This window comes from Primulina tabacum, chromosome 7, assembly GCF_025594145.1.
Source record: "Primulina tabacum isolate GXHZ01 chromosome 7, ASM2559414v2, whole genome shotgun sequence".
Classification (NCBI taxonomy): domain Eukaryota; kingdom Viridiplantae; phylum Streptophyta; class Magnoliopsida; order Lamiales; family Gesneriaceae; genus Primulina; species Primulina tabacum.
In genome coordinates, this window is record NC_134556.1 from 25,381,348 (window position 1) to 25,403,267 (window position 21,920).

Genomic DNA, 21,920 nt, shown 5'->3' on the forward strand with positions numbered 1-21,920 from the left:
AAATTTTTACCTCCAAAATTTCAGGTAGAGCAAGAAATTTTGAATTTCTGTGAAGGTGCAAGAGTTATAGGATTAAAGCCAGATGAAAAGATTGCCCTGTTTGCTGATAATTCATGCAGGTGGCTTATTGCGGACCAAGGTACTGGTAGTTCTTGTTGATTGAATGATTCAAATAATGATTGCTGATTTTCAGGAGCTTGTTTATTTTTGTTTGTTAGTCTAGAGTTCTCATATAGAACAAGTCAATAAGTTTATGGTCAAATAGTTTCTGTTACAGTATCTAGTCATGGTGTATGGCCCTTGTTTATAGCATTTATTGCTATTCTAGTACTACTTAAATATGTGGTTGTACTTGACATTATAATAAGTGAAGTGAATTGACAAAGTTCTTTATTCTTTGTATTGTCTCTCAATATTTTATTGTCAAAATATTTTCCTCAATTGCCAACAGTTCTCTTACTTTTTATTAGAGAGATTTAATAATATATGTGTCATAAATGTATATTTTTAATGAAAAAATTCCATTAAAGGGTAAATATAGTTTGGTACAATTACATGGTTATACCTAGGAGAAATCAACCAATCTCTAGCTCGGCATGAGCAATGTGAAAAACAGCTTGTGCGCTGGGTCAGCATGCATTGCTCTGAGAGTGCGACTCAGCGATTGAATCTTTGTTCGAACATCCTAGTAGTGTGTTAAACATTATGCACCAGTCTAACAACACAAAAACGGTGGCAGACCCATTAGCATACAAGTATATTTAGCTCAAGTATATTCAAAAGCTTTATCTATGCAGTTTGCATTTATACGTAGATAAACTAAATATCATAATTGGACAAAACCATAAATTATTATCAAAATAAAGATTGATTTTACATAAGAGTCAACAAAGCTCAAGTTACAATTTGTCTCGCTAGACACTAACAGGAACACCTATAGATAATTTTAAATGAGAATGGGTGACAAAGAGTGGAAACTTGTGTTGTAGCAATATTTCGCCCAGAATAAGTGCTCAAGACACTTCTTAGGGTTCTCTTCAGTAAAACATCACAAGTAAATTTCAAGAACTTTGTTGACGTCCTCCGTTTGCGCATCTGATTGCGGGTGGTAGCTGGAACTATAGAAAATTTAACTTTGATTCCAACTTGAAAGAATGAACTGACGTAAGACATCTAACTCAATGACAAATTTTGTCAAACTTCGGACGTAGTGAAGGGTTCTGGAATCATTCTTCTAAAAGGTTCATCATCTGTTCCATTTCATTTCTTAAGATATTAGTTGACTACGATTAGTACTTTATAGTGGAACATTAATTAACTTTCTTGATATTTCGATGATCTTTTACATGTCTGCTATTGCAAAGCATAATCGTTTTTGTGCAACACAATTAAGCTTATTGAATAACTATTTTTTGGTTCTTACAAGTGACTGCATGATCTCACAGTAATTTGGTAACTTGTCCTCAGGAATTATGGCCACTGGAGCAATCGACGTTGTGAGAGGTACAAGGTCATCTACCGAAGAGCTGTTTCAGATTTATAAGCACTCTGATAGGTTAGATGAGATTTTCCAGTTTAGTTTTTGTTTTTCTTATTTGAATCCGAGGTATATTAGTTTTCTTTAACGTGAGTGGAATTAAAAAATGTTTATGTGGAATTTAAAATGATAGGAATATGATAGGATTAGTATGGCTTGGTTAAGAAGGCAATATCCACTAGACATGCTACTAGAGCTGTCAAAATCCAGAAATCGCTGAATGAATTCAAATCAAATGAAAAAGAACAAATGTAATTTAGGAGGAAAGAATCAACCCAAGATGATCATAATATTGGATGGAAAAATCAGAACTTAATTCCAACAAGAAGGTAATACACACCGATTTTTCTAGTACTTGACTCTTGTATTTGTTAGATGCATGCCATTAACAACTATATTCATGACCAGTTATTGATTGCGTTCTTCAATCTCCTCCACTGATCTTTTTATCATCAACAAAATCTAAGACATCCATTTATCATTTCCCCACATTGTCTTGATTTTTCCAGCTTCACTAGAAGCACCTTTAGACTGTTGGTGTACCGTTTTCTTGACCTAAGGAGCAACATAAGTTTAACATTTTTGTGTTTTGACAATCAACTCCTTTGGGCATTGTATGATTTAAATTATTCATATAGTGTTTAGATCTGATTTATCTTTGCATATTTAACGTTGGTTCCCGATGTTTAGACGCTAATGGCTTTTTTTGTAAATCCCAACGAACATTTTTCGGTCTCCTAATCATGTTCACAATCAGAAACTTTTTCCTTGTGTGGATTGTGCTAGAAATCCACACGAAATTTGCGTCGATATTGGATAGCTGAAATTTCAAAAATCCAGTGAAATTGTGGAAGCGACGGCGTTGTGGTGTCGCAGCTGTGCGCTTCCACGAAGATAGTGGCCGATTTTTGAGTGGAGAGTGAAAGAGATTTTTGTGTTGTCAAATTTTTGGTGGACAAAAATTGTGAGTAAAAATTCAAAAATTGTGAACAAAAAATTGTAAGTAAAAATTATGTTATTTCATATAATCATTAATGAAATATTTATAAATTTTAATTTCTGATCTAATGAGGACTCTTTCTGAATAAGAATACTTTATTTTCATTATTCAAAAACTCTCATATATGTATTGAACACTCTTGAAAATACCATTCATAATTAAATTATTATCAACTTTTTGATGATACAAAATATATACACGCATATATGCACATATATATTTATTTATGCTTTAAATTAAATGAATTTTATTTAATTTCTCAATTAATTATTGATTTCTTAATCTATTCTAGAATCTTCTATAATGTTCCATGAGAATTTTCATTTAGTAGCCACTACTAATTTGATATTTAATTAGTATATTCTAAATTTACTAAATAAATAATTAAGAATTTATGATAATCTCGGTCGATAATCAGACATCACCAATATATCAAGGGTAAAAATCTCGTTCACATAATGAAAATTAAATATTTTAAAAGACAAAATTTTCTGCTGATCCAATTTTTTGCAACTATCAATTTTGTGAACTCTTTCACTAAAACATGCAGTTTCATTCTTTTCACTTAATTATCATTAAGAAAACTTCCACAATTTTCATCACATGGAACCAACATACAAAACTCTTTTATAAGCATTTTGTTTGATCTCCATCAAACTATATTCGCAAAATTAAACTCTTTAAATTTGACTATCTCAATGTGAACACATAATCCAACACTTGTGTGGCCTTCAATTGTTCAAAGATACAGTTAGTTGTGGGTTCATAACATCATTTGATTCAAAATAACATTTATTCTTGTTCAGACTTACTCTAATTAGCCTCATTCTTTCCATCAACCCCTTAATCAAGAGTGTTAGAACTCAAGTCTGATTGCACCCATTAGATCAATGCTAAGAACGTCTAGTAGCATCGCTCCATGATCCTCTAGTACCACTGAGAGTTCTGACAAGAACCTTAAGTTATTTTTAGCGTATAGTACGGCCCCTTCAACTCATATATCCCTATCGAATATGCAATTATAGGTATATCGATAGTTGCAAATGAATTCAATAACATTGTGACGTATCTATGAGTAATAACAATGACATGATATGGTAAAATAGGAAAGGACATATTCGTAAAACACATGTCTTGCTCTGACCAAAGAATCCTTGCATTATTAAATAATCATATCACATAGGATATCTTTACCCTTAGGGAAATGGTGAATCATTGACTACAATATATTGGCTCATATGTATTTCGAAACTACACCCAATCTCGCCACCTGATGATCTTCAATGGAGTCCGTAAACAGATCAAAGAGCATGCTAGTACGTAGAGATTATACGTAGTCCCTGATCAAATGACTAATGGTGTGCAATTACAACTGCAGAATATTGCACGCGATAAGTGATAAACACTTGGATAGTCTGGAGGTTATTCAGTGCATCATCATATAGTCACTCATCTATATGGATGGACATCAACACTCCCTTGCTAATGAAACATGACGTTTACATAACTGAATCTAGTATCAAGCTCAAGCAGTCTTTATCCTTATTTTAGGTGGCTGATTCGACTAAGAACATGTTAAAAATATACGGTATACTTCCGAATGAGTTTCATGATCTTACATTGTGAGACAGACCACATGGTACTTATAGTATATTCAAGGACTTTATCTATGAATCTTGCACGGCCTTCCAATGCATTAGACCGAGATTCGACTTATATATGCTTGCATCACTCACTGCAAATGAAATATCAGGTCGAGTAGATATCAGACCATATATTATATTGCCTATAGCTTACACATATGTGATGCGGCTCATGGTTTCTATCTCATTGTCATTCTTGGGGCACATAGATTTAAATAAAGTCAAACCATGAAACATTGGGAGATATCCTCCCTTAGACTCCTCCATAGAGAATCTCCTCAGTACGGTATCAATATAAGTTGACTGGGTGAGCCCTAACATCTTCTTTGATCTATTTCTATAGATCTGTTTTCCTAATATACAGGATGTTTCACTCATATCCTTCATGGAGAATTAATTAGCTAACCATATTTTATTTGACTGCAACATCACTACGTCATTCTCAAACAGTTTGTCATCAACATAAAGTATGAGAAATGTCAATGCACTCCCAATAACCTTCGGGTATACACATGGTTCTTCAAGGTTTTTAACAAAATCAAACTCTTTCAAAGTGTTGCCAAATATTAGGTTTCAGATCCTTGATGCCTGTTTGAATCCATAGATTGATCTTTGGAGTTTTCGTACTTTATTCTCACTTATTACTGATGTGCATCGTTCAAGTTGAAACATGTAAATCTCTTCCTTTATGTCACCATTAAGGAACATTGTCTTTATATATATTTGTCATATTTCATAATCATACCCTGCTGTTATAGCTAGCAATATCCTAATGGAATTGAACATTGCGACTGGAGAAAAGGTTTCCACATAATCAATACCTTGCCTTTGAGTATATCTTTTTGTTACCAATCTTGTTTTGTAGGTCATTACCTTTTCATCCGCCTTAAGTTTCTTTTAATAAATCCATTTGTTCCCATGCGAACAATTTTTTCAGGTAGATTTATTAAAGGCCATACTTGGTTCAAATACATGGAGTCCATCTTGGATTACATAACTTCAAGTCATTTGGATGAATCTGAATCAGACAATGCTTCTTTAAAATTTCTTGGATCACTTAAAAAATGAGTTCATCTTGGCATTCATCAAGAACAAGACTCATCCTCTTAGATGGCCTTGAGACCCTTTCGGATATCCTAGGAGTTTGTGTTTCTTTGACTGGCTTTTGGGGTGTGGTTCTTCTATTCGGAAGTGGATGGTTCCTGAATCTCTTTGAGTTCCATCATTCCGTCTTTTCTATATAATAAAAACTCATTTTTCAAGAAGCTGACATTCCTTGAAATGAACACTTTTGTTTCATTGGGATCATAGAAATAGTATCCAGCACAATTCTTTATATATCCTACAAAGTATCACAAATTGGTCATATTATCCAATTTGTCTCCCACTGCCTACTTCACATAAGCAAGAAATCCACATATTCTTAGGAAAGAATATGTTAGGATTGGTTTAAAGAATCAAAGTATTTAGAAGGGAGGTTGAATAAATACGTTAAGATTTTTAAATTTTTTTTATAATGGTGACAAATTGATTTCAATGTTCTTATGTCGATATCAGTCAGTTAACTAATATAAGTGCAGAAATAAATCAACTGATAGATTAAATACTTGACGAATAATTGAAACAAAGAACAAAAAGATTTTATGAATGTTCGTAGGCTTCAAATGCTCATACGCCACCCTTTCTATCACAAGGATATGTTTTCCACTAAAAGACTTTGATTAATTATAAAAGCTATAATAACCCACTTCAGTTTGGACTTAGACACTGTCAAACTGAAACTCTTAGTTCCCATTACAATTTATCAAGATATAACCGATTTTCTTTTCTTAACACAGCTGATCTTAGAAGATCGAATACATCAATGTAATGTACTAGTGCTTTAGCGCAGATGATAGCCTGAAAACTATGAAATATCTCTGTTAAGTGTGAGCTTTTCTGTATGAATATTGTAACTGAACTTGTATGTTTGAATTCAAAATCACTCAAAATAATTGTGCAAAAAGTTCTTGTCTCAGCTGAACACCTCGGCTATTTATAGGTTTTTCTTCCAACGGTAACATTGAATGCATTAATTAATACTTATCCTTTAATTTGTCCTTTCTGAATATGTCAACATTCTTCTGACATAGTACACTTGTAGCATTCTTCTAAGTGGCACACCTTCTGATAGTTGCAGTCTGCTGCATACGATGATGTCGCTTTAACTGATTACGTGTCAAACTGATTGTCAGTTGACTATATAGCCAATCATTTGAAATGATTGTATGACCGATCACTTCCAACTGATGGTTCAGTTATCTTTACAGATTCAGTTAGCTTCGATCAGTTTGATTGCCTCCAATTATTTAACTCATTAATTATTAGTTCAGGCAACTTCAGTTTGAATAGTTTCAGTTCGGATTAATTTAGTTGAACCAATCAGTTCTGCTAACTTCAAAATTTTAATTATCAAACTCCGAAATTCTGATTCTAACAATTCCCCCTTTTTGGTGTTTGACAAAACATAGAATTCAAGAACTGATAAACCTCATTGTAGATAAAATAATTTTCAAATGTACAGATTCGTACAAATACAATAAAACCAAACTGAACTGAATGCTCTTCATTTCTTAACTCTTTTGCCAGCAGGTCCTAGAACAGTTGATTGACTAGGTCTTTTCTTTGCTTTATCTGATTGCTCTTCTTCCCCCTTTTGTCAACACTAGTAAGGTTAGAAAGAAGGCAGACTTTTGAGCTGACTTGAGATATAGCATTCAACATCTGTTCCTGCATCAAATCCATCCGCTTTGACATACTTGTGTGCACGAAGTCAATTCGGTTGATAAGCATGTCTTGAGTCTGGAAGAGAGCTGGAACTGTCACTCGGTCCTTCTTCAGCTGATCTACAAGGAGAAATAATGAGGTGATATCCTTGGTAACCTGCTTCAGGTTCTTCATGCTATTCTCCTTCATAGAATCAAATTTAAACGTGTGAATCAGCTGAGTTGACCTCATGTCAGAGACAATTGAGATTAAGTTGTGCAAACTGGACTGAATTTCTTCAATCATGATATCAGAAGATATAGGTATTTCAGGAGACAAGATTTAAGATGCGGCAGGTGCTTTACCCTTGTCCTTCTCACTGAAAATTACCATGGCTAGACATTGTGATTCAGTATAAGTTTGTTGTTCTAATTCTGTAACAACTTCTTCAACTGCTCCTTCTGAGTGTCTGGAACTGAAGTAGTAGGCTGAGCAGCAGTTGAGCTAGATGGCACTTTCAAATCAGCTATTTGTTCAGAGTGTAACTGAGCCACATCAGTTTGTTGTTGATGTTCATTCATAGCAATTGACTGAACCATATCTTCAACTTCTTTCACCATAGCCTCCAAGGCTAGTTGTTCTGTTAAGCTTTGACATACATATTTTTCAGCTGGCTCGAAGTTCAGCTGGATGTCAGTGGCAACTGATTGGATGACTTCGTCAACGTTAGCCAATGATAACTCAACATCCGTAGCATAGAGGTTGTCTAGATGGTGGAGATGATGAGGCTTCAGAGAGTGAAGATGGTTGAATCAACTTAGGACCAGATTCAGTTGCTTGTTTAGAAACTTATTTAGTAACTGTCTCTTTGGATGGCTTTGACTGAACATCAGTTGGCTAAGCTTGCTCTTCTTATGTTGGACTTTGGGAATCAATTGATATGTATAATTGTTGATCCATTTCCCAAACTTTGATCCTCATTTGCAAAGATATTATATCTGAGTCTAGCTTCTGAAAGACAGCTCTGTCATTATAAGCAGTCGGACTAATTGGATTGTAGTTCAGTTTCAACTGATCTGTTACTTTAGTCAGCTTCTTCAAGCACATACGATCAAAGAAATAAGTCATCCTTTTCCATTGCTTGAGCAATAGTGACGGCCTGGACTGTCTTCAAAACCGTTGTTTCGAGGGCAATGAATTTCCCTAAAACTGATTTCTTCTTTAGTCGTCTAGCATACACTACAGTTCAAAACTTGACTCATTCATCAAATTCTTCCAACTCAGAATCAGCAAACTCATTTATCTCACTCCAAATGAGATCGATGTGAGTCTGAACTGGGTTGGTAGGACTGGGCTCTTCAATCATCTTGCCCTTTCCTTTTGTGTCAGTTAAGGTGTGAGAAATGGTTAGCCTTGTAGTGATTGAATTTACCTTTTCTCTAATCACCACACCTTTCGGTCGAGTAATTGGTGGTATAGTTGGTCTAGTGACAGAGATAGGAAGTGCGCGGAATCCAACAATCTTTAACTTTTCACAAGATTCGGTGACAAGCTTCATTGAATGATCATCTTGCTTCTTCAGTTGAGTTTCTTCAGCTGATGGTGCAACTAGATCAACTGACTGAATTGGTATAGCATTTATGGGTGCCTCAGCCCCAGTAGGCATCGGTCTATCAGCTGGAATGACTCCAGAAGCAGTTGGTTTGAAACTAAAAGTCCAGGCATTGTTATGGGTAAACTGATTCAGCTCCTCTTGCATAACATTATTCAGCTAGGATCAGTTAGAGTTTCATCAGTTTTCTTTGGTTCAAATTGAGAAACAAATGCTAAGTGTACAAATAAATTGAACATTTGATTTCTAGTTCTTACCGGATCAGATGGATTACTTATCACCAAATCTTGTGGATATGATTTATTCCATCTGTAGTTGGAACTAGTTGGATCAATTTCAGCAACTGTTCAGTTTGTAACTGAACATTTCTTTCAATTTCAGTTGCAGCAGTTTCAGTTGGTATTTGAATATCATCGCGTTGTTCCACCAACTGATTGTTAGGAACATCTTCCTACTAAACTGTTTGATCCCCTATTTCAGGTTCTGGTGTTTGAAGGATGTTTCGATTTATGTGAACCTTCCTTAGAGATGTTCTTTTGATAATGTCTCTGAAATGAACCTTGATTCCTTCTCATGAATCTCCCAAACTTCTTGACGAACAATGACATGGTATCATTTCTCAGCTGTTCTACAGACTTTTCAGCTAAACCAGTTTGTTCAATTTTCATTGCGCTGAGGGCATTTGTGACTGGTGGAGTTGATGGTTCTCCCTCTCTAGTCTGTAGTTTAAAATCGTAGGCTTTGAAATCTGCAAATAAATCTTGCAGTTCCACCTTGTTTAGATCTTTGGCTTCTCTCATGGCCATTGTCTTAACATCCTATTCTTTGGGAAGACCACGAATAACCTTCAATGCAATTTCTTTATTTGAATACACTCTTCCAAGTGTGTTTAGTTTCATTGATGATTCTGATAACTCGTGTTGTGATTCATGTTCTCTCATGCCCAAACGCAGCGAAAGTTTTAAATTTTTTATTTTATTTTGGCAGTCAAAATATTTGGACACTCGTATGGTTTGGATTGAATAAACATATATATGATGTTTGAATGTTTATCTATAGTGAATTTTCACTTGGCTCCAACTATGCCGGTATAAGCGAACGTAGCTCTTGTTGTAAATCCCACATACGTTTTTCAAATCTCCTTTTTTCAATCTTTGAATCAGGTCCACGACTGGATTACTTGTTCCTCTTCTAACTTGCACTAGAAAATTTAAAGATATTTTAATGTTGGAGAAGAAATTAGGAGACGGCTGAAGACCTAGAAAATTATTTAAGGTGGCCGAAATTGAGAGGACCTTTTGGAGGAGGATTTTCGAAATTTTCAAGTGGTGAAGGCTAGGGTTTGTGGCCTCTCTACTATCTTTTATAGTGCAAGTCATGACCTAATTTCCATAATTAACATTAATGGGCTTGATTAATTAATTGGACTATTATAACTAGTTTAATTAATTAATCAAAGTCCATTAAGAATTTTAAATATTTAGTATGTTGGACTTGTATTCCTACAAGCTCATTATACATACTTCTCTCTATATTTAATTTAATATTTAATAAACTCAAGTGTTGAGTTTAATAATTTAAATTCTCAAATTTTATAAATTCAACTCATTGAATTTATTATCTTCAAATTTTATAAATTTATAAATTCAACTTCTTCAATTTACTATCTATAAATTCAACTCCTTAAATTATTTTTCTCAAAATTTAATTATCATAAATTCAACTCATTGAATTTATTATATCATAATTTTATATAAATTCAACTTCTTGAATTTATTCTCTCAACGGGAACAAATGATCCAATGCTTGTATGACCCTCGATGGTTCAGGGTTACATCTAGCCGTGGGTTCACAACTCTTTGTGATTCAAGACATAATCCTTTATTCGGGCTTACCATAATTTGCCTCATTCTATGTATCAACAATTGATCATGAGAATGTCAGAAATCATATTTCTTATTAAACCCATTGAATCATGGTAAGAGCGTGTAGTAGCATCGCCCCATGATTCCTTATGTATGACTAATAATGCCTGCAACAACAAGTCAGTTATGATTAACGTACAGTACGGTCTCTTCATCTCATATATCCCGATCGAATCAACCATTGGTTCATCGATGGTTGCATATGAATTCGATAACTGTGTGACACATATTTGAGAATAAATAATGGTATTTCACGTACAAATTGGAGAACTCCTTCCCTAATGTACATCTCATACTCTGGCCAGAGATTTCATGCACTATTATTTCATCAGATCACACAGGATATCCACACCCGTAGGTGAGCGGTGAATTCTCGACTACAATGCACTGGCTCATACATGTGTTGCAACTATACCCAATCTCGCCACCTCATGACTCTCCTGGAGTCGATAAACGAGTCAAAGCATAGCCCTAACATTTAGAGCCTTAGTGTTGTCCCAGGTTGTAAGGAATAATAGTGTACAATCATAACCACGGACTTATCCTCTCGATGAATGATAACCACTTGAAAAATCCTAGGGAGGGTAGTTCGGTATAATCATCATATGACTACCCATATGCATGTTTGGACATCTCTATGTCCTTACCAAGAAACGCGGTACACAACATCACAGATGCTAGTCTCGAGCTCAAGGGACATTTATCCATGTTTTAGGCTGCTGAATCAACTAGGAACAAATTTATATTATACAATGTTTACAGATGAGTTTCAACATCGAATTACGATTCATTTAAAGTATAATCAATATCTTTATCTATATTGATCACATGTGTATACAGATAAAGAAATAACAAATCATGAAATAATGAATTATATTAAAATAAAGATTGCTTATTACAACTGAGTCAATAAATTCCCTAGCCAAAAGTTAGCTTACAGGACATCTACTCTACAACTCGTTCATCGAACTCGTTATTGACTCTACAGTCTTCATTTTGATAATGTCAAACATTTGTAGAACAACTGAGAGTTTTTTCCCTTTGTTTGCTCGTTGCCTTCACAAAACTGAATCAACTTTTCTCAAATCTCTTTGGCTGTTTTGCACATCTTGATTTTGCTAAATGTGATCTTATCCAATTTTTTGTATAGAATATCCTTTGCTAGATTGTCTAGATTTGCTTTTCTCTTGTCTTCAGCAGTCCATTATTCTCAGTGGTTTTTCAATACGATGAGGTGCTCCATTAGTTATGGGTTGTATTTGCTTTCATTATCTTCATTGGTCCATCAGTTATAACGTACCACATATCGTCATGTTGTGCAGCTAAATGAGCGTGCATTTTGATTTTCCAATCATCGAATTCTTCTTTTGAGAACATATGAATTTTATTGAAAGAAGACATGGTAATCAGGTGTATGAATAGAGAGTATTTAGGAACAAGATTGAAAACCACTCTGATATCACTTGTTAGAATCAGTTTAAAGGGTCAAAGTGTTTAGAATGGGAGTTGAATAAACACTTTAATATTTTTGACTTTTTTTATAATGGTGAATCAGTTTGCTAATTTTAATGAACTTGTTGTCGCTATCAGTCAGTTAACTAATATAAATGCGGAAATAAACCAACTGATAGATTGAATACTTAACGAATAACTGAAATAAAGAACACAAAGATTTTATGGATGTTCGGAGGCTTCAAATGCTCCTATGTCATCTCTTCTATCACAAGGATATGTTTTCCACTAAAAGACTTTGATTAATTACAAAAGCTGTAATAAGCCACTTCAGTTTGGACTTAGACACTGCCAAACTGAAACTCTTAGTTCCCTTAACAATTTATCATTATACAACTGATTTTCTTTTCTTAGCACAACTGATCTTAGAAGATCGAATACAACAATGTAATGTGTTAATACTTTAGCTCGGATGATCGCCTGAAAGCTATGAAATATCTCTGTTAAGTGTGAGCTTTTCTATATGAATATCGTAACTGAACTTATATGTTTGAATTCAAAATCACGCAGAATAATTGTGCGAAAAGTTATTGTCTCAGCTGAACTCCTTGGCTATTTACAGGCTTTGCTTGCCAACTGGTAACATTGAATGCATTAATTAATACTTATCCGTTGATTTTTTCCTTTTTGATTATGTCAACATTCTTCTGAAAATAGTACACTATGGCATTCTGCTAAGCTGCGCTCTTCTGATAGTTTCAGTCTGCTGCATATGATTTGTCGGTTGGTAGCTGCGCTTTAACTGATGACGTGTCAAACTGATTTTTAGTTGACTATATAATCGATCAGTTGAACAGACTGTATGACCTGATCAGTTCCAACTCATGGTTCAGTTATCTTTACGGATTCAGTTTGCTTTGATCAGTGCGATTGCCTCCGATTATTTAACTCATTAATTATCAGTTTGGGCAACTTCACTTTGAGTGTTTCAGTTCGAATTAATTCAGTTGAACCGATCAGTTCTGCAAAGTTTTAAAAGGTTTTAATTGTCAAACTCCGAAATTCTGATTCTAACAGAATATTTGGGTGGCCTTTCTCATTCGAATATCATATGTAGTTTAATCCATTGTCTTTGTATAGACTTTGTTCAACAACATTGCCACAGTTTCAAGTGCAAATTCGCAAAGAGATGGCGGCAATTCAACGAATCCTATCATAGATCAAACCATAACCATCAATATTCAATTACGTTGTTTTGACACATCATTCAATTGGGGTGTAGCAGCGCATGGCGTGGCCGTGAAAGACAGGGCTTGGCCAAAATTTCTTCGCCAAAATATGGTGATGGCCGAAATTTTTTGGAAGATTGGAAAGGATTTTGTTGAATTTTTGATTGAATCCATTAGATCATACTAAGAGCGTCTAATAGCATCGCCCCATGATCCCTAGGTATCGCTGATTGTGCCTGCAAGAACCTTAAGTTATAGTTAGTGTACAGTATGGTCCCTTCAACACATATATCCCGATTGAATCTGCAACCATTGATATATCGAGAGTTACATATGAATTTGATAACGATGTGATTTATCTTTGAGTACTAAAAGTGGCATGGTTTGTGCAACTAAAAAACACCTTTTCCTAAAGCACAGTTTCTTGCTTTGGCCAAAGAGTTCTTGCACTATTAACTCATTAAATCACATAAGATATCTTCAACTATAGGCAAATGGTGAATCCCTGACTACAATGGATTTGTTCTTACGTATTTCGAAACTACACCGAACGTCACCACTTGATGACCCTCAATGGGTCGGTAAATGAATTAAAATACATGCTAGTACATATAGCCTGGGTCAAAGGACTAATGATTTACAACTATAATCGCGGTACATCATATATGCTAGTCTCAACATCAAGCGACTTTTATCCTTTTCTTAGGCCGCTGATTCAATTAGAAACATGTTTAGAATATAAGATATACTTTCTAATGAGTTTCATGATCTTACGTTGAGAGACTAACCTCATGATGCCTACTGTGTATATTCAAGGACTTTATCTATGTAGCTTGCATGAGTATACAGATAAAGCATAATATCATAATTGAATAAAATCGTAAAATATTATTAAAATAAAGATTGTTTTACATTAATAAATAAAATTCAAGCCATAAATTGGTTTGCTGGACATTACTCTAGTAGTACATAGTAGAAATTCTTTGAAATAATAAGTGACTTTTTTTTGTTATTTTTGCTTGAATCGTTTCTTGAAATAAATATATATTTTGTTGTTATTATTGAAGCATTGCACTTGTTGTGGATGATCCTGCTATGCTAAACAAGGTTTCCGGAATCTTTCCTTCTCAAGTCACCATAAGGTTTGTGATTGTGCTATGGGGAGACAAATCAAGCATAAAAAATGCAAAAGCATTAGAAATGCCTATTTATTGTTACAAGGAGATAATAGATTTGGGTCTTGAGAGTCGTAAGGCCTTGCCTCGTTCTGAAGACGATCGTAAGTCTTTCTTCTGTTTCTAGTCAATTGTGTAGGTTAGTAGGTTACTGATTTCCCAGTGTCATTTCCTAATTCCTAATATAAGAAAATTAATTTGAATGGACATTGTACTTATAATTAACATTTGACGTAGCCTCCCTTCGATTTCAAGAGAAAAATAGTACCCTTTATTTGTTTGAACTTTCTAAAGTCGGCTTTCGTTCTTAAACGTCATACTATGATGTTGCATGTCTTCTATACACATGTGATGCTATATGGAGCTGAAGGTGTTGATTGAGACTAAATTCTAAGAGTAGCAGCTCTTGAACTGGATATGTGCCAGTTACAATATTTTGAAACTATAAAGAAATTCAATATCCCATTCTAAGTTGTTGGGATGCGTTCACTTTTACATCAGAATACTTAGCATCTATGTATACTTCAAGGTATAACTAACGAACTTCATACAAGATGATATTACTGATTAATGATACTAATTTCAGGAAAACAATATACTTATAAATCAATCAGCTCTGATGATGTTGCAACACTTATGTATACAAGTGGTACAACAGGGAATCCTAAAGGAGTTATGCTTACGCACAAGAATTTACTGCACCAGGTTGGTAGTGTCTTTGTATTGTCTGGTAAACTAATCTATCTGTATTATTTTAGTCACTAGGATTCGGATACGAGTCCACAGTCAACACGGATGGCTGTGAAAGTATCGCCGAACACTTTCTTGTTTATTTTTGTAGAAGTCACCATTTATAAAAGTGATGACTTAAACAAATATTAGATAGATTGATTAGATATATCATGTAACTTCTGTTCAATACCACACCATATGGCCTATCTATCCAAACGATATTCATATATACTTGCAAAATTATCTATATGCCAAATTTCGTTGTGCGATTTCGTATATGTGATGCCCCAGTCCACCAAAATCCCAAAACTGAGGGATTGGGTCGTTTGTCGTGGCCGGTTTAGATCACCAGGCTCTTATCTTACTTAAATCTAGTACCCAAGAGGAAGTTTATATTGGGATCTTCTCATTTCTAGTAATCCATAATATATTGTTACAGTGTTGTTCTTATCTTTAAGAACAAAATGCTAAAATGAAAAAATAAAATAGTCATTACTAAGTACTGAGTACCCTCAGGTCGAGGAGTCGAATCAGATAACATGTCTGGAACAGAGGGAAAAAAAACTCTCAAGTTTCTGAGTTTTATTACGTCTTGTAAATAAATACAAACCTACTTCAACTAATGATTTTTCTAAGTCTTGGTCAACTTCCGAATAACGACTCTTGAATTCTTGTTAGTTTATTTTATTGGCTCGTCGAACTCCTGACTTCTTAGTTTCCTCACCTCACTTTCCAAGTTCCCAAATATTCCTAATCATTTGCAGGTAACATATTATATCAGTTTATTTAAAATTAAAATATGCACAATAGGTTGATAAGTCTTAGACAGTAAAAACTTTTCCCAACACTTCATTTCAGTACAATTGTTATAAATGTTGATCCCAGACTATGCCTGCACAGAGTGTATATAGTCAAGATTCATGGCGAAAGTGAGGCTGGGATTTATGGAAAAATATGGAATAATGATAGAGGTCATACACAACATATAGACGTTTGAAATTGGTTGTCCCTTTTATTCACTTTTGCTAATGTAGTTAGATTGGTGGCTGAAATCGGATGAGGAAAAAGTGAGGCTGGGATTTAATAGTTATAAGAATGGTAGAGTTTGGTATTACATGAGTTTGAAGTGAGTGCATTTGAATTAGGAGCATACGTACGTGTGAGAAGATATTATTGAAGTTTCTAATTTATATTCTCATTTTTTAATGAAGTAGTGGATCATTTTCTGGCACAAGAACAATCATTGAAGATTATCTGACAATATTATCTTTTTTCTTGGCCAAGATTGCAAATTTAGGGGAATTTCTGCCTGTTGTTCCTGGGGACAGGTTTCTCAGCATGCTTCCACCTTGGCATGCTTATGAGCGAGCGAGCGAGTATTGCACACATACCTGTGGAATCGAGAATGCATACACAACGGTGAAAAATTTAAAGGTACATGTTTTCTTCCTGACTGGACTAGAGTTGCTTTTATCAGCTTTACCTAATTCCTCAATTTTTGGGTTAGAAGATTTTAGCTTTTGTCTGGATTATTTTCATAGATTTCTATTGTAAAAGTAGCATCAGCCTTTTGCTTTGATTGCAGGATGACTTGCGTTGTTATCGACCTCATTATATTGTATCTGTTCCGTTAGTATACGAGACATTATACAGGTAAATCCTCTTGCTTCAAATTCATATATTATATACGCTAATCAAGGTTGCATGATCAAACTAATGGATCATTAGCCAATGAATATCGAGAAATGTTATGCAATGTCAATTATGCATTAGTTCTTTAAACAATTTATCATAACTCTGGGATAGGAATAGAATAAATAATAAGATAACGAATAGTGTAATAAGCTTGTATCCTAATTTTTCCCTAGCATATTGCCTTGTTTACAATAAAATGTGCAGTTAGTTTTGTCTGTGTAACATTGTCAAATTTTATTTCTGAAGATTAAATTTCATATCATTACACTTTCGGGTTCATTAAGCTATACTTTTATCTTTAATGTTGTTTCAGATTTGTTGTTATAGGGTCCGCATAAGCGACGGCACATGACGGTTCTATCTAATTTATATCCAAGCATGCTTTAAGAACCTGATTCATAGATCAGTGGAAGAGTATATTGTGTTGTCATTAAAATCTATATTCACACACCTCTCAAAATCAAATGAGGGATGTAGTATTACAGTTATTTATTTATCTTAGGATAGATTCAAGTACATGCAGTTTCTACTTCTAAATTAGTAGATTGTTTACACTACTTATTGTCTGAACTTCAACTATGTTCTCCCTTCAGTTCTTGTCTAAAGGTAATGGATTTACTTCTACTCATTTCTTCATCAACAGCGGGTACCACTTTTTGTAGCCATTAATAATTTTATGTATGCATAAATACTTGTTTCATGTGCATAGATTTACAGCATATTTGGCCTTTTAAGCCTATCATATTTCATGATTGTTGTCTGGTTTCATGGATTGCAGGGGGATTCAAAAGCAAATCAGTTCAAGTTCTGCCATTCGTAAATATGTTGTTCTGCTATTCTTAAGGATCAGTTTTGCGTACATGGAGGCCAAACGAATATATGAGGTTGAACTTAATCATTTTCCTTTATGTTGGGGTTGGCTTTGGATGCGACACATGTGTTTTTTTATCTTAACAACATTCTTCCTTAAGCGATGCGGCGCATGTGTTTTTGAAGATTTATATTATATACTCTGGTGACATATTCCCATAATAGCATAGTTGATCGGTATTTAAAAGTTTATTACCATATTAATTTTTACGGTTTATCATTCTCTTCCTTGTTTTTCTTGTCATAGGGGAAATGCCTGACCACAAATATGGAGCAACCTTCTTACCTTGTTTCTATTTTTGACTGGTTGTCGGCAAGGATAGTCGCTGCAATATTGTTGCCATTGCATATGATGGCAAAACAAATTGTCTACAGTAAAATTCATAGTTCGATTGGCATTTTAAAGGTTAACCATATTGTCTGTTGTGATTTTACTCCACTGCATCTGTGATAGGACAACATTACACGGGTCATAACAATTGTTACTTTTATCTGTGCCCCATTGCATTTGTGTGGGAAAGATGCAAAATAAATGATAGAAAACTAATATTCTTGCCAATTACGTAGCAGAAAATCATCCTGTGAGAAAAATAAAGGCGAATTTTACCTTTGACATTTTGCAGGCTGGTATTAGTGGAGGTGGCAGCTTGCCTGCACAAATAGACATGTTCTTTGAGGTTAAAAATATTTTGATCTTGTAATTGGAAATTTAGGGGATTGAGATGTATTGTTTGTCTTACTCTATCCTAATAACGCAGGCAATTGGCATAACAGTTCAAAATGGATATGGCCTAACAGAATCATCCCCTGTCATTACGGGTCGAAGGCACAATTGTAATGTAAGAAAAATATTCGACACAAACACTTGTATTAATGCAATTTTATGTAGTTTGAAATTAGTAGCAGATTCTGAAACAAGGAAATTTCTGAGATTTTTTAATGATGTACAATGGGTACTTAGTGAAAACACAATGCTGCAGGACGACCAACACTACCATCTAAATTGGTCATTCCTGGGGAATTCCACCCATTCACCACTTTTTTCTTAGACAACAACCATGAAATTATTTCAAACATACAAAAAATTAAAATCATCTTGTGAAGCGGTTTTAAAATGACTACATTATTTTCTTTCTTGGTTCTTTAGCTGTTAAAGGATGATGTCATATGATGCATTGTTTGTTGGCTTATGTTATGCATCTTAACAATTTCACAAACGGAATTCATGAAGGTTCTTGGTTCAGTTGGACATCCTATTCCGAATACGGAAGTAAAAGTTGTAGATACTGAAACAGATGCTATCCTTCCTTGTGGTTCGAAAGGCATTGTTAAAGTTAGGGGTCCGCAAGTGATGAAAGGTTACTACAAGGTTCGTTTTCAAATCTCCTCTTCCTATAAATAGCAAATTTTGCTCTACCATGATAGATATAGCATTTGGTATAGAAACATAAAACCAAAATACACATATACCGACCTCACAGTCTTATGTTTCCATTGTTTAATACTTCAATATTTGATGTTCCTGGAGTATATAACTCTAAATAGATTTGTTTGATGGGTTAAATGGCCTGCAAAAATTATGTAATTGTGAAAAATATTCTTCAAGAAACAGAATGGTGATGAACTCGGAAATGATACGTCTGCTAGACAAAATTCTAATTGGGTGTTCTTTTTGAATTGGACTTGCTATTTCAGAACCCATTGGCAACAAAACAAGCTATAGATGAGAATGGATGGCTTGATACAGGTGATATTGGTTGGATATGTCCTCCTCATTCTAGGGGAAGAAGTCGGAAAGCTGCAGGTGCGATTGTTCTAACAGGACGTGCGAAAGATACAATAGTACTTTCATCAGGTATATTGAAATATTTCTGACTTAGTATGTGTGATTTCCAAGAGGACACGTTTGTTTTCAAGATTAAATTAATGGTTTAATAAAAATTTGTCTAAAAACATCACCATTCAGTTCGCTTTAGCATAAAGTATATAAATATTCTCAAAACCTTTCTTGGAAATTTCCATTTCAAGGAAAACAAAATCAGTAAGTTTCTTGACGTCGTGGCTCATACCAAATTGCTAAAATAGGTGAAAATGTCGAGCCATCGGAGATCGAAGAAGCTGCCTTGAGAAGTACCCTTATTCAACAGATTGTAGTCTTTGGCCAGGTAAAATCTTCTGTAACCTGAACTTTTCGTCCCTGTCAATATAACTTACCGAAAGAATGCGACAGTGTTATTTATCTTCTATGATATAACATATGACTGAGATGCATAGGATGAACGACGCCTTGGAGCTCTGATTGTCCCAAACAAAGACGAGATTCCATTAGAAGCTAAAAGTTTGTCGGTGGATTCTGATACCTCAGAACTTAGCAGGGGACAAGTAACCAACCTTATGCACAGGGAATTGAAAAAATGGTAAGAGCACCTTGAGAAAATAAATCATCTTTAAGAATACTTTAACCAGCTAGAAATAATGGCTTCTACAATGAGAGAACAATGTTCATTTTCTTGAGATTATATATCATTCAAGGCTAATGATCATATGGATGTTCCTTTGAGCAAAATTGCCTCCGAGGTTTAAATCTTCTGTAATATTTTGTAATGAAGTAATTTCAGCTCATCCCCCACGATTCTTGTTTCTTTCAAATTGGTAACATTGCAGGACTGCAGACTGTTCATTCAAAATCGGACCAATACTGGTGATTGACGAGCCTTTCACGGTAAGGTTACTCCAACATTGTCATCAACGCTTTATCGACTACGTTTTATGTAAAAGTATCGGCGTTCATTTTCGATCCACTTGCAGATCGATAATGGTTTAATGTCTCCAACCATGAAAATTAGACGAGACAAGGTTGTGTCTCTGTACAAAAAGCAAATAAATGATTTGTACAAGTGACTTGACTGCATTCTTGTATTTTATTGTAAAATGCTTTGGAATACTTTGCTATGTCAGAAAATTTTACAACTGGCTTTGTGAAAGATTGCAAACAAGAACATTCTTGTATGGTCTAGTATATTTGCTAATATTTGTGATGCATATTTCGTAATACCATTATTTTTAAATTATTTTGAAAAAATTTAATTTTAGTAATGTACCATAATCAAATATCAGATTTGGCTAAAAATAAATTTAATTATAGTAACGTGCTGAATCCTTGGTCTCATTGTGTTAGCTGTTCATAATCTAATCAGTACTTACCTGGTGTTTGTTCTTTGAGCACTTAAATAATGGAGTTATTGAAGTATTATAGCAAATACAAGCCACACTAAAAGATGGCAAAATCGTTCTAATATGAATAAAATAATCAGTTTATGCTAAATAAGCCACAATTTTTTATGGACCTCACAGACAAAACAACGTAAGACATTAGATCTAGTAATAACTATACTGTTAAGTTTAACCACTTCGGAATATAACGAATACTTTATTTCTTTGTTCATAGATCCATTTTGTGCTCTAAATCGTACTACATTTTGTTTAAACAACTCTGTTTGCACAAATTATTGAAAATGTAATGCACTAAACTCTATGTAATAGATAAACACAAAAAATTATTAACAATAATTGATTAATCTCTTTTAGGAAAAAAAGAACAATAAATGTTTTACTTATTTATCGTGCTTGAGATAAAATTAATTTTTGATTTTATTTTTCAAAAAACATATTAATTAAATTTTTTGTTTTTTTATTTTTTATATTTCATCTAAACATGGGGTTTAGTGCATTTAATTTTCAATAATTCGTACGAACGAAAACTTGTTAAAGTAAAGAGTAGCACGATTTAGAAAGAGCAGACGATTTTGTTCCAGTGGATGATGTAAGCTTGAATAAATGTTGGTTGTTGTAAATGTGATACTCCTGTTGTTAAAATCGATTAAAAAATAAATGTGGTCTAGATGTGAGGTCAATAGATTGTTTTCAAAATTTTCTAATCTTTTGAAAATTATTTTGACCACAAATTGATTCTATATTGTTAAATTTTGTATTTAATTGATATAGATATTAAAATGTTTAATAATTTGATGCGATAAAAAATATCGCACCCATTAAAATACCTTGAATCGGTAATCGACGAAACAATTCTCTTAAAAAATCTGAACCAATCGACTCCAAAATGTGACCGTGTATCTAAGAAAAAGGATGAGATGAATCCGCCTGTAAACGAAGTTAATCCGACACTCAAGTCAATTGTTAAATTTAAAATACCCTGAGTTTTGGCAATAACAAAAACAATATCGACCTGTTTTAGATGCAACTGTTATTCTCATGTAATTATAGGATTCTAATCGATGGACAAGT

The 21,920-nt window shown here is 34.0% G+C and overlaps 1 protein-coding gene across 2 annotated transcripts in view; it reads left to right on the forward strand.

Moving 5' to 3' along the window:
• LOC142551193 (putative acyl-activating enzyme 16, chloroplastic) overlaps positions 1-20,654 on the forward strand; it is a 42,474-nt gene extending 21,820 nt beyond the window's left edge. Inside the window, exons 3-18 of one of the 2 annotated variants that reach the window (XM_075660282.1) lie at positions 25-139; positions 1,468-1,555; positions 14,211-14,422; positions 14,905-15,023; positions 16,335-16,484; positions 16,636-16,703; positions 17,524-17,629; positions 17,863-18,021; positions 18,239-18,292; positions 18,374-18,454; positions 18,847-18,984; positions 19,311-19,470; positions 19,701-19,780; positions 19,890-20,032; positions 20,280-20,337; positions 20,424-20,654. In XM_075660282.1, the coding sequence (XP_075516397.1) occupies positions 25-139; positions 1,468-1,555; positions 14,211-14,422; positions 14,905-15,023; positions 16,335-16,484; positions 16,636-16,703; positions 17,524-17,629; positions 17,863-18,021; positions 18,239-18,292; positions 18,374-18,454; positions 18,847-18,984; positions 19,311-19,470; positions 19,701-19,780; positions 19,890-20,032; positions 20,280-20,337; positions 20,424-20,516 (1,824 nt within the window). In that variant the 3' untranslated portion in view covers positions 20,517-20,654. The remainder of the gene's footprint in view (positions 1-24; positions 140-1,467; positions 1,556-14,210; positions 14,423-14,904; positions 15,024-16,334; positions 16,485-16,635; positions 16,704-17,523; positions 17,630-17,862; positions 18,022-18,238; positions 18,293-18,373; positions 18,455-18,846; positions 18,985-19,310; positions 19,471-19,700; positions 19,781-19,889; positions 20,033-20,279; positions 20,338-20,423) is intronic. The other variant, XM_075660283.1, reaches the window with a different exon arrangement.
• The last annotated feature ends 1,266 nt before the right edge of the window (positions 20,655-21,920 follow it).